The sequence below is a fragment of the Mustelus asterias genome, chromosome 10, assembly GCF_964213995.1.
Source record: "Mustelus asterias chromosome 10, sMusAst1.hap1.1, whole genome shotgun sequence".
NCBI lineage: Eukaryota > Metazoa > Chordata > Chondrichthyes > Carcharhiniformes > Triakidae > Mustelus > Mustelus asterias.
Genome location: NC_135810.1, coordinates 101,284,899 through 101,299,152, shown reverse-complemented (window position 1 = coordinate 101,299,152; position 14,254 = coordinate 101,284,899). Strand labels below are relative to the sequence as shown.

The window sequence follows — 14,254 nt, the reverse complement described above, 5'->3', positions numbered from 1 at the left end:
AAGCATTTTTTCTGGTTGTATCACAGCTTGGTATGACTCCTGCTCTGCCCAAGACCGCAAGAAACTACAAAAGGTCATGAATGTAGCCCAATCCATCACGCAAACCAGCCTCCCATCCATTGATTCTGTCTACACTACTCGCTGCCTCAGCAAAGCAGCCAGCATAATTAAGGACCCCATGCATCCTAGACGTTCTCTCTTCCACCTTCTTCCGTCAGGAAAAAGATACAAAAGTCTGAGGTCACGTACCAACTGATTCAAGAACAGCTTCCTCCCTGCCGCCGTCAGACTTTTGAATGGACCTACCTTGCATTAAGTTGATCTTTCTCTGCACCCTAGTTATGACTGTAACACTAGTTTCTACGCTCTCTCCTTCTCTATGAATGGTATGCTCTGTCTGTATATCGCGCAAGAAGCAATACTTTTCACTATGCTAATACAGACAAATCCAATCAAATCAAGGATTACTAGTACAGTGACAATACCACTACGCCACCACTTTCCCCCCCTTGTTGTCTAACAAACACTAAAGGATATTTTTCCTTTCTTTCTGCATACAGGTGTCAGAGAGAGGTTTCATTAGTTCTGAAGAGTATGCTAAGCTGGTGGGCATTTCTGTACTCCTGGCCAAAGAAAGGTAAATGGTTGTTTCAAAAGTGCACATCTGAGTGTTTCACCGGACGTTATTACACATTTACCTTTTCGTTTCTCTCACCCAGGCTGCTGCTAGCAGAGAAAGTTGGCCACCTGTGCCGTGATGACTCAGTTGAAAGTCTGCGATTTTACCCGAACTTGTTTCTGACACGAGACTGAAAATTCAGCTGCGTCTTAGTTAGTATTTTCCGATTGAGCTGGGGCACAGGTTGCAGAAATACTGGACAGCCATCAAGCTCAGGATGTTGGGCACTTCAGACATCAAGACGCGTGCATCATAGGAAAGTTCAGCCAGTGATAACTAAATGACGGTCTGGACTCTGGTTCCAATGTGCGTTCGTGGCATAAGCAAGAGGTCTGGTCCTAGCTCTGCTTTAACTTGGCGTTGAATCAGATTTTTATTTGGTGGCATTACGCAGCCGGGATTCAATCCTGATGAAGTCAACCTCATAAAGTCAAGTTAAAATCTTTTGGTAAGACTTCCACAAGTTTGAATTCTTAGCTTCCTACGTACTGTATGAAGATTAATTTCAGTTATTTTGCTATAATAATGGAGACCTTTATTTCAAGTTTCAACAGTAACCCCGAGTTTCTTTCCATTTGATATATGAAAATTAAACTCTGTCAAAATTTTAAAACATTTTAAAATTCTCAACCATCATCAAAACACTATTTTGCCTTTACTGTTTTTGCATTCTTTCGAGTCAGCATTGTGTGCTTTTTTTTACCTTATTTAATTCTGACTTGCTCAGTTGATAGTTTTCTCTGATCATCCAGTGTTTGTTCTACTGCCTTTTATTTTTGATGTATTCCCCTTTTTGTTGCATTTTCTTTTGCCACTGCTTTCATTTGTTTTTTTTTTGCATTTTAGAACAAGTATAAAGAGAAGGCCAGGAAGTAATCAGAAAACAATCCTTCGAGGTGGCAGAATCTATTGGAATGATTGAGGGATTCAGAATCAAGGAAGGGGAGGATACAGACAGAAAGAAATGGGAATGATGTGTTTAAATCAAACCAAAGCACTGGGGATAGAGATGGGACACAAGCAGAGAGGGGAGCAGGTATCAAGTGAAAGAGAAGTTTAGATCTTCGATCCAGCAAGGGATCTGTTAAAAATCCTGCATCATTATAATTGTTCAGCATTTACTTGGCAAATTAAATTCCATTGAGTCGTTACTCTGCATTGTCTGGGTTAAGGTTTCAAACTGGCAGATTATGGATTTTGGATGATGGAATGGACACGGGAACAAAATGTTTTTAAAAATAGGTCATTTACTATCTCTATATCATTGATCCTCTTGTAGCTCCAATCTGTTACCTGTTCGCCGCCTGATTTGCAAGTATTAGCTTTACTTGATTAGGATCTTTTGAATCTGGTATTATTCCTGCCATATGCTGATGATCCAGGAGAAAGTTCAGGAAGAGATGGGCCGGGAGTTACTTAATCCATGAATGTCAGACGTGTGGATGAGGTGAACTAGGCTGGAGTTTGGTCAAATCAGTCGGTGACTTGCATCAAATGGATAATGTAATGAGAGAAGGAATTTTATGCCACCTGTGATACAGTAGGGCAGACCTGTTTAACTTGCATCCGCGTGCACACAGACACCTCCCCACGCCCCCCCCCCCCCCCCCCCAAATTGGATCTCAAAGCTCAGGAAGCTCAGCCCCTGACTCTGTCTTGCAATGTTTCAATTCTGAAGATCTGAAAGATTGAAAAGAGTTGTTTTCAGCATTCATTTGTATGTCAGAACACCAAGACTTGATCGCGTTAGCATCTCTGATGAGTTTGGTCTACCCTTCCTGCAAGAAGCAATTTTACGAATCTGTGCTGTGGGCAGGGAATCACGCCTGCTAGCAGGGCAGTGTGGAAATTTGGGAGTACACTGCCCGTGATTTTCCAAACAAATGGTCAGTGGGTAGTGCCAGCTGAAAATTCTGTCACAGGCTTCTATCGGACAGCATCCCCATACAGCAGTGTGAGCCCGTACATTTGAACCTGTTGTGTCAAATGTGTTCTCTTACACTCCCATTTTACTGTGATGCATTGTGTTTATTCCGGGAAAAGAAATGGTACCTGCTGCAGCCGCCAATAATTTGGACGCATTAAATTCAGTGATAAACATTTATTAGAGATACAACCTGCTACGGGGGGGGGGGGGGGGGAAATGTCTACAATTGACAACATGTATGTGTTTTGAAACAGTTGTACAACTTTTCTTGGGTGGGATGGAGTGGGAGAGAGGAGAGGAAGATGTTTTAGATCCATAAATAAAAAGTTGTATTTACCTCCATTTTTAGTTGTATTTCTTCATCTTCCGAAGATTCTCGACTGAAGCATTTAAGATCAGAGCTCGGCCCACCAGAAAATAACACCAATAATCAAATAAAAAACTACACAATTTGCCCACTCCAGAACTCTACAGACCCGAAACATTGTTTCTCTCTCCACAGATTTTGCCAGACCTGCTGAGTTTGTCCAACATTTTCTGTTTTTATTCCTCTCCGTCTATGCTCAGTTAATCATCCACTTGAACAGAATTGATTGAAGGGATGTAAAGGATGGACCGATTGAATGTAGAGAAATGAAAACAAAAATTGGAAAGATGTAAAATAAAAATCTAATAAAAGGAAGGCTGATTAAAGTGACAAAAGCAGGAGATTTTTTAGTTCGGGCATCATTATTGGCACAGGCTTGGAGGGCCAAGGGGCCTGTCCTGATGCTATACTTTTCTTTGTTCTTTGTTTGGCTGGGATATTTGAACTGGTACACGCAATGAAATCTTGATTTCTACGAAGTGAAAGTGATACTGGAAGTATGCAAAAAGAAATGTTGGAACAAAATGATATGACTATAAATACAGTTGGAGTACTGGAAAAGCTGGTGGGATGCAAAGTGGAAAAGACGTCATGCATCTGGGAATGCTAAAGGAAGCCGGAAATGAAATAAGAGGTTCTGATCACAATCTTTTTCTCACGTTCTTGGATTTGGGAGGTGTGGCAGTTCAAGAATGAGAAGGGGGAAATTAAGTAGACCAATCAAGCTGACATCAGTAATGGGTAAACCTGATAATGTTTAAGGAATATAGTTGAGACCAACTGTTTACTCTCCTGGTGAAGAATTTAGTCTTCACTTTAAAGTTGTACACTGTCCCTATTTTTATCGAAAACTGCCTATATAAATATGCAATGGTGTAATTACACCCTGCTGTACATGATAGCACTGCAGTAGCTACGTAGGAAGAGGGATGAATCATTTAACCCCATGAGTCTGCTCTGCCATTTAACCAGATCATGATGAATCTGCAACCAATTGCAGTTTGTGGAAGAGTCCCAGTTTCTCCCAATGTTTTTGTATGGAGATGTATTTCCTAATATAGAGGGATTATGGGCCAAATGCAAGCAAATGGGGTTAGCTTAGATGGGCATTTTGGTCGGCATGGACCAGTTTGGGCCAAAGGGCCTGTCTGCATGCCATAGATTCTATGATTCTATCCACCACTTAAAGACTACAACCCTACCTCCTCAAAGTCTATGTATCTTCAGTGGGGGCAATGTCCCAGTATTCTCTGAAAGTTACCTGAAAGTATTCTAACAGCCAAGAGTCCTAAGATGAAGCACCACTCTGGTTGCTATCCTCTAAACATTTGCTACATTATTGATATTCCCCACCTTGTGAGGGGATTCAAACAGGGCACTGCATTCTAGATCCAGGTAAGCATCATATTTTTCTAGTTTGGTATACACCTTTTGTTAAATATGGATTAATCTCCCTCCATCATCCTCTATTAATCAGATGGTAGAATCAATACAGTGCAGAAAAAAGAGACCATTCAACCCATTGAACCTGCACAGACAACAATCCCACCCAGACCCTATCCCCATAACTCCACATATTTCCCCTGCTAATTTACCTTGACACTAAGGGGCAATTTAGCATAGCCAATCCACCTAACCTGCACACCTTCGGAGCGTGGGAGGATACCGGAGCACCCAGAGGAAACCCACGCAGACACGGGGAGAACGTGCAAACTCCACACAGGCAGTCACCTGAGGCCAGAATTGAATCCAGGTCCCTAGCACTGTGAAGTAGCAGTGCTAACCACTGTGCCACCGTGCTGATGGTCTCAGTGCTACCTCACTCCCTCGGGTTATTGTAATACAATCACGTTTTATGCATTATATATATATATTTTTAAAAGTACCAGAATGCTTCCAGAGGTATGAGAATTGGGTATAGTGGGTTCCTAAATATCACCAGAAAATATTGTGTTTAATATCAGGATTGAAGGATGGTCATTGACATGTCCTCAAATCGAATACTTTTCTTCATGGTGCCACGGTACAACAGATGAGTTTGATTTTTTTTATACTTGTATGCAGATCAGCATCTTTTCATATTTGCTATGGCTCACTCAGAGAATATCATAGAATCCCTACAGCGCAGAAGGAGGCCATTCGGCCCATCGATTCTGCACCGACCACAATCCCACCCAAGCACTTCCCGTAACCCCACAAATTTACCCTGCCAATTCCCTGGCACTAGGGGTCAATTTAGCATAATCAATCCACCTAACCTGCACATCTTTGGACTGTGGGAGGAAACTGGAGCACCCGGAGGAAACCCACGCAGACACGGAGAATGTGCAAACTCCACACAGACAGGGACCCGTGGCCGGAATTGAACCCGGGGCCCTGGCGCTGTGAGGCAGCAACGCTAACCTCTGTGCCACCGCACTGTTTGCACTCGTATGACTCTGGTTGGAAGATTTGAAAGTTCCAGTTCCACACCAAAGACTTGAGCTCAAAATCTAGGCTGACACTCTGGTGCAGTACCATGGGTGTGCTGGTCTAAAAGAGGCGCCATGATTTGGACAAGATATTCCAGTACTGCGCTGTCCTCTCCCTCATGTAAACATTAAAGATCCAACTATATCATTTTGACATGAAACATGGGAATTCCCACGAGTTTTATGACGTATTTATCTCAACAACATTACCTGTAATAGATTACCTGGTCATTAGCTCATTGATTTTTGTGGAGTCTTGCTGGGTGCAAATTGATTGTTGTGTTTCCTACATTAGATCAGTGACCACAGTTCAAAAAGTACTCTGTTGACAAGGAGGCAATTTGTGATATCCTGAGGCTGTGAAAGTGAATGTCTTTTTGGCATTGTCACTTAAAATTGAATTTGAAAAGGTGATTTTAAAAAAAAGAAATATATCAGAAACTTAATTTAGTCTACTTCCATTTCACAGTATGATGCAAAGGCATTTGGACTTTGAATCCCGTAGCATGGTGGAATGTGGTATTATGCCTGTGATTCCTATACTAGCAAGTCCCTAATCACAACCATGTTTATGTTGAATAGGCCGGGAGGAGGTTTGCATTCTGCCTTGTGGGGGAATAAAGGCAGTCATTACTGAGCCGCTTGTAAGGACTGAAGTTCTGCGGAAGATTAATTCAATAAAGGAAGGTTTCTAATCATTTTATTAAAAAGTAAAAGTTCCCATATCGTTTCCATATTTAGGTATAATTTGAAATCTGGAAAGCATAGAAAATTCTTGTTTTGATACAATGCCCATCTTTGTGATCTAAGTTTTTATGGCTTTGTTTTCTAATAAAAGTTGAATGTACAATTTTGTTTTGCAAATTATATTCTCAACAGGCCCTGAAATGTGTTGTGTCTAGAGCGATCTAAAGCACACGAAAGCATGTTAATAATTTTGCTACTTTTCTGTGGTGAAGACAGAAATAAGAAGGAATACTTTCTTCAGCAAACCGACAATTTATCAGAATCAACTGCCTGAAAGCATCAAGTATAACTCATCCCAAGAATTCTAATTAGTCGCTAAAATTGGAATCAGATCCTCAACCACAGTTTACGACTGGCAGGAGTGGGGTGGGGGGAAATGTTGAAGCTGCTGAACCTTTTCAGCAAGTGGCCACTGGGCTTGGATTTTTATTAAGTAAATTTTTACACATGCCACTTGACAGCTGTGGGCTGAAATTCCTGTCTTTGCTAATTATAGCAGAACAGTGGTTGTGTAAGAAGTGTTGATGTATCACTTTTAACCTGAATTATTGATGACAGAAATTATGTTTGCCCTCGTTCTCCTCCAGCCCTGTTTCTGTTCACTGATTAATATTAAAGAACACGATGGCACAGTGGTTAGCACTGCTGCCTCACAGCGCCAGGGACCCGGGTTCGATTCCCAACTTGGGTGTGCGGAGTTTGCACATTCTCCCCGTGTCTGCGTGGGCTTCCTCTGGGTGTTCTGGTTTCCTCCCACAGTCCAAAAATGTGGGGGTTAGATCATAGAAAGAAATCATAGAAACCCTACAGTACAGAAAGAGGCCATTCGGCCCATCGAGTCTGCACCGACCACAATCCCACCTAGGCCCTACCCCCATATCCTTACATATTTTACCCACTAATCCCTCTAATCTATGCATCCCAGGACACTTAGGGGCAATTTTAGCATGGCCAATCAACCTAACCCGCACACCTTAGGTTAGGTTAGTTTGGCAATGCTAAATTGCTCCTTAGCGTTAGGGAGATGTCAGGGGGATTAGTAGGGTAAATATGTGGGGTTACAGGGATAGGGCTTGGGTGGGATTGTTGCCGGTGCAGACTCGATGGGCCGAATGGCTTCCTGCGCTGTCGGTATTCTATTCTAACAGATAATGATAAAATGACAATTATTATGAATTAAATTTAAAAAAACATCCTTTGAGTAAAACACTTCCTAGCAGTGCAACTTCCCCAGGATTCAACAGACCTCTGACAGTGTCCATCGTGGTGATTGCGCTGCTGCTATAGTTTCTAATAAGTCTCAGCTTTAAGCATGGAACAGAACCCAACATCTCTCAGCGACCACAAGATGAGAACAAAGGGGTGTGCCTCCACCTTTGGAAACATTCACAATCTGTTGCTGAAAATAATGTCTAAAAGGCAGCGAGATGCTTTTGTGATCGATTCTGGCATCGCTAATTTATCACTCGCTGGTATTTGCATTCTCTGAGGAAGTCGCATTCCAACATTTCATCAGACTATCTCTCAAAAGACCATTTTTCACTGATGCTGGAACATAATGCAATTTTAAATATTTCCCGAGCTCTATGGCTGACTGCTTTGCATTAAGAAAATCACTCCATCTCAGGACTGTGTAAATGAGAGGATGAACGAGACAAAGGTCTAAGCCAAATTGACAGTTATAAGGTGGCTAAGTTTGAGATATTGTAGCAACAATTTATTCTCTGGTTACTGTGTCACATTGGCAGGAAGGATATTGGACTAATTATTGAACTTTATCTATATACTCCTTTGCCATGAACTCTCATGCCTTCTGTCATTTTGTTCTCTCCTGCTTTCCATCCTATCATAGACCTTCCTTTTCATTCAGCAATCCCCTTCCCCCCCAATTTTCCTGCCTTGCTTAAAAATTGTTACATCTGTAAGTACTATCAGTTCTGACAAAGAGTCATTGAGCACAAATGCTGCCACAGCTACTGAGTATTTCCAGCAGTTTTCTGTTTTATTTCAGATTTCCAACACCCACAGTATTTCGTCCTGACTATATCCTTGTTGGGTAAAGACTGGTAGGACAATACCAGTTGACAGGGAACAGTGAAATAGATAAAAGCAAAATACTGCGGATGCTGGAAATAGGCAAGCAGGGAGTAGCTGATTCTTTGGGTAGGTTTTTGAGAATCATTCCGATCTGGCCTGGCTTTTAGTTATTTCTTGGGACATTTATTGCCCATCCTTGAGAAGGGCAGTTAAGAGTCAACCATGTTGCTGTGAATCTGGAGTCACATGTAGGCCAGACCAGGTAAGGATGGCAGATTTCCTTCCCTAAAGAATATTAGTGAACCAGATGGGTCTTTGCGATAATCAGTTTATGCTTGTCATCATTAGACTATTCATTCCAGATTTGTTTAATTGAATACAAATTCACCATCTGCCATGGTGGGATTTGAACCCGGTCCCCAGACCATTAGCCTGGGTCTCTACATTATTAGTCAAGCGACAATACCACAATACCACTGCCTCTCCGTCAGTCATTGTATTAAACAATTAGTGTATTATTTTTATTGAGCATTCTTAATTGCTTCATTTTAAGTTTGAGTAAATAATTATTCCTCAAATGCTGTTCTGTCTAAGAACGAGGCATTTGATCTTACATATACCGATTGATTTAACAATGGCTTTGGACTGACAGCAAGAAATTTTAATTTCAACCTCCAGTGAATAATTATTCTTCCTTCCCAGTCTCTCCCCATCTTATTCTTATTCTGAAAGCAGTAACTTATGCTGAAGTATGATTCGTGGGCACCTGTATTTTGTCAACTTGTTTTATTTCCAATAAGCAAGACCAGACACTAAATGTTGCCATACTATTTTTGACGCTGAACAATCAGATCCTGTCCTCGCTCTAAATCCACCCATGGATTTTTCAAGCAGAAGTTACTGATAATCTATAAGATGAAGAAGAAATAATTCTACCCTAAGCACACTGAAGCACCTTGATATCCCTCTGGCTTAGCACTGGTGAAGGGCTGAACGTTATTGTTTGCATAGGCTGGTCTTGCATATAGTGCAAATACATATAGTGCAAAGGGTCGTGAATGAAGCCCAGTCCATCACTCAAATCAGCCTCCCATCCATTGACACTGTCTACAATTCCCATTGGCTCAGAAAAGCAGCCAGTATAATCAAGGACCCCACGCACCCCGGACATTCCCTCTTCCACCTTCTTCCTTCGGGAAAAAGACACAAAAGTCTGAGGACACGTACCAACCGACTCAAGAATAGCTTCTTCTCTGCTGCCATCAGACTTTTGAATGGACCTAGCTCGCATTAAGTTGATCTTTCTCTATACCCTAGCTATGACTGTAACACTACATTCTGCACTCTCTCATTTCCTTCTCTATGAATGGTATGCTTTGTTTGTATTGTGCACAATAAAACAATACTTTTCACGGTATACTAATACATGTGACAATAATAAATCAAATCAAATCAAGTACCCACTGGACAATTGGGGAAGCTTTGTACATTTTCTAATTCTTGAGTCCTAGTTATTATGTCTAACTGTGTGCCAAGGACTGTATAATTCTCAGGGGATGGGAGGATGTAATACAAGCATTTCTTGCCAGCAGTCAAAACTGTTGTTGACCACTTTGTTCATTGAAAATACAGTTTATTTTGCAAAACTACGCTTGAGGAATAATTAAAAATAGCTTCCTCTGGATTAAAGTTAGCATGTTAAACAATTTTTCTATGAAAATAATTCACCACTTAGTACCCTGACTGGAAGGAGGAAAGGTGGCCAATATTACTCAGGAATTCGACAATTGTGACTCACTGCTGCAGAATCATCCTGGAACACAGAGATAAACTCTGCCTTTATTTCTCTGTTACCAACTGTCTCCATGAGCCACTTGCCCTGTCTCTCCACCCTTCCCTCCAACAACAAGAACACATACACTTCCTTGCTACTAAAATTGAGACTGGGCTGTTCCTCCCTTCCCTTTGTTAACCCTTTGTTCACCAAACTAAATTTCCTCTGACATTCCCACCTGCCTCAGTCAGGAATACCTTCCTTTCCTACTCTCCATGTGGTCCTCCCGGAACTCATCTGATTCGTGAGACGCCCTCTTGATCCCTTTCCCAATCAGCTGTTTGCAATCCAACTTCCCTGCCTTAGTTAGCTGACATTGTAAATGACTCCCTTTCCTTGGACACCAGAAACATAGACAATAGGCGCAGGAGTAGGCCACTCGGCCCTTTAAGCCTGCTGTACCATTCAATACGATGATGGTAGATCCTCTATCTCACCATCATACTCCCACACACTCCCCATATCCCACCTTTAGAGTCTAAAAATCTATCTATTTTCTTCTTAGATATATTCAGTGACTTGGCCTCCACAGCTTTCTGTGGTAGAGAATTCCACAGGTTTACCACCCTCTGAGTTAAGAAGTTTCTCCTCATCTCAGTCCTAAATGGCCTGCCCCATATCCAGAGACCATGGCCACTCACCTGAAGAAGGGGCTCAGAGCCTCGAAAGCTTGTGTGGCTTTTGCTACCAAATAAACCTGTTGGACTTTAACCTGGTGTTGTTAAACTTCTTACTGTGTTTACCCCAGTCCAACGCCGGCATCTCCACACCTTGTTCTAGACCAGTGGTTCCCAAAGGGTGCGGCGCGCCACACTGGTGTGGTGAGAGAGGATGGCAAGTGTGGCGGGAGGATTCAAGGACAATCAAAGAAACATTTAATAATGGATAGATGTTTTTATGTAGCTGCATTGTTTTATACTTTCTGGATGTCCCATGATCATATTATAAAGTAGTTGTGTTCTATGTTATGAATCAAGCACTGCTAGGAGTTGTTTTTTTTTTGTTGTTTGGTGTGGCGCGAGCAAATTTTTATTCCAAAAGTGCGGCCCTGTGAAAAAAGTTTGGAAACCACTGTTCTAGGCCCTCCAGACAGGTGAAGCAACATCCCTGTATCCAGTCTGTCCAGCCCTGTCAGAAAGTTATATATTTCAATGCGCACCTCTCTCATTCTTCTAAACTCCAGTGAACACAGGCCCAGTCAACCCATCTCTCATGTGACAATTCTGCAATCCCAGAAATCAGTCTGGTAAACAATCTCAGTGCTTCCTCTATATCCTTTCTTAGATAAGGAGACCAAAGTTGCATGCAATACTCCAGGTGTGATCTCACCAAGGCCCTGTACAGCTGCAGTACGAAGTCTCACAACACCAGGTTAAAGTCCAACAGGTTTATTTGGTAGCAAAAGCCACTAGCTTTCGAAGCGCTGCTTCTTCATCAGGTGAGTGGGATTTCAGTTCACAAACAGGGCATATAAAGACACAAACTCAATTTACAAAATAATGGTTGGAATGCAAGTCTTTACAGGTAATCAAGTCTTAAAGGTACAGACAATGTGAGTGGAGAGAGGGTTAAACACAGGTTAAAGAGATGTGTATTGTCTCCAGCCAGGACAGTTATTGAGATTTTGCAAGCCCAGGCAAGTCGTGGGGATTACAGATAGTGTGACATGAACCCAAGATCCCGGTTGAGGCCGTCCTCATGTGTGCGGAACTTGGCTATCAATCTCTGCTCAGCGATTCTGCGTTGTCGTGTGTCATGAAGGCCGTCTTGGAGAACGCTTACCTGAAGATCAGAGGCCGAATGCCCGTGACCACTGAAGTGTTCCCCAACAGGGAGAGAACACTCTTGCCTGGTGATTGTTGAGCGGTGTTCATTCATCCATTGTCATAGCATCTACATGGTCTCCCCAATGTACCATGCCTCGGGACATCCTTTCCTGCAGTGTATCAGGTAGACAACGTTGGCCAAGTTGCAAGTGTGTGTACCATGTACCTGGTGGATGGCGTTCTCACGTGAGATGATCGCATCCATGTCGATGATCTGGCATGTCTTGCAGAGGTTGCTGTGGCAGGGTTGTGTGGTGTCGTGGTCACTGTTCTCCTGAAGGCTGGGTAGTTTGCTGCGGACAATGGTCTGCAGTAAGCTGCAGTAAGACATCTTTGCTCATGTACTCAAGTCCTCTTGCAATGAAGGCCAACATACCATTTGCCTTCCTAACTGCTTGCTGTACCTGCATGCTTGCTTTCAGTGACTGATGTACTAGGACACCCAGGTCCCTTTGTATGTCACTGGACTAGTAATCCAGAGACTCAGGTAATGCTCTGGGGATGCAGGTTTGAATCAAACCACAGCAGATGGTGAATCTGGAATCAAGTCTACTGATGACCGTAACACCACTGTCGATTGTTTTATAAACCATCTCGTTCACTAATGTCCTTTCTGGAAGGAAATCTGCCATCCTTACCTGGTCTGGCCTACATGTGACTCCAGAGCCACAGCAATGTAGTTGACTCTAACTGTCCTGTGAAGTGGCCTAGCAAGCCCGTGCAGTTCAAGGGCAATTAGGGATAGGCAACAAGTGCTGGTCCAGTTAGTGATGCACATCCAGCTAGTGATGCCCACATTCCATGAATGAATTTTTTAAAAATTCCCAATTTTTCAACATTTAACTGATACTCTGCCATTCTGTTTCTTCATCCAAAGTGGATAATTTCACATTTATCCACCTTATACTGCATCTGCTATGTGTTTGCCAACTCATTCAATTTGTCTAAATCAGATTGAAACCTCTTAACACCCTCCTCGCCACTCCCAATCCCACCAAGTTTTATGTTATCAGCAAACTTGGAAATGTTACTTTTGGTTCCCTTATCCAAATCATTGATGTTTATTGTGAATAGCTGGGGCCCAAGCACTGACCCTTGCAGGATCCCACTAGGTGCTGCTTCGCACTTCAAAAAAGACCCATTTATTCCTACTCTCAGTTGCCACCAATCTCTTGCGCTATAATTTTGCACACTAACCTCTTATGTGGAACAGAGAAACATATAAGATAGGAGCAGGAGGAGGCCATTTGGCTCTTCGAGCCTGCTCCACCATTCATCACGATCATGGCTGATCGTCCAACTAAATAGCCTAATCCTGCTTTCTCCCCATAACCTTTGATCCCGTTCACCCCAAGTGCTATAGCTAGCCGCCTCATGAATACATTCAATGTTTTGGCATCAACTACTCCCTGTGGTAATGAATTCCACAGACTCACCACTCTTTGGGTGAAGAAATGTCTCCTCATCTCCTTCCTAAATGGTCTACCCCGAATCCTCAGACTGTGACCCCTGGTTCTGGACACACCCACCATCGGGAACATCCTCCCTGCATTTAGTCTGTCTAGTCCTGTTAGAATTTTATAAGTCCCTATGAGATCCCCCTTATCAAAAGATTTCAGAAAATTCAAATACACCACATCCACTGATTCACACTTATCTATTCTACTAGTTACATCCTCAAAAGACTCCAGGAGGTTTGCCGAATATAATTTCCCTTTCATAAATACTTGTTGACTTTGTCTAATCCCATTGATATTTTCTAAGTGTTCTGTTATCACATCCCTTATAATACACTCCAGCCTTTTCCCTACTACTGACGTTAGGTTAACTGTAATTCCTTGTTTTCTCCCTCCCTCCTTTTTTAAATAGTGGGGTTACATTTGTCACTGTCCAATCTGCTGGGACTGTTACAAAATCTACAGAATTTTGTAAGAAGACAACCAACCTTTAGGACCCTGGGATGTAGAATATCAGACCCTGGGGATTTCTCAGCTTTCAGCCCCATTAATTTCTCTAGCACTTTTTTTTTAGCAATACTAATTTCATTCAATTCCTCCTCACTCGATCCTTGGTTCCTTAGTATTTCTGGGTGATTATTTATGCCTTCCTCTGTGTGGACAGAACTAAAATAGCTATTGAATTGCGCTGCCATTTCCTTGTTTTCTATTATAAATGTTCCTGTTTCAGACTGCAAGGACCCACATTTGTCTTCACTAATCCTTTTCTTTTTATGTACCTATAGAAGCGTTTGCAGTCTGCTTTTATGTTACAAATTTACTCTCATACACCATTTTCCCCTCTTAATCAATGTCTTGGTCCTCCTTTGCTGAATTCTGAACTGCTCCCAATCCTCAGGCTTGCTACTT

At 42.2% G+C, this 14,254-nt stretch overlaps 1 protein-coding gene across 2 annotated transcripts in view; it reads left to right on the top strand.

Annotated features, from left to right (window-relative positions):
* The window catches only part of vps36 (vacuolar protein sorting 36 homolog), a 53,797-nt gene extending 50,849 nt beyond the window's left edge, over positions 1–2,948 (top strand). Inside the window, exons 13-15 of one of the 2 annotated variants that reach the window (XR_013498901.1) lie at positions 561–637; positions 720–1,127; positions 1,526–2,948. Coding sequence is in view for 1 of the 2 variants with exons in the window: in XM_078222325.1 (XP_078078451.1) it covers positions 561–637; positions 720–813 (171 nt within the window). In the remaining variant the exon portion in view is untranslated. Of the gene's footprint in view, positions 1–560; positions 638–719 lie in introns of both variants that reach the window. The other variant, XM_078222325.1, reaches the window with a different exon arrangement.
* Positions 2,949–14,254: the final 11,306 nt, after the last annotated feature.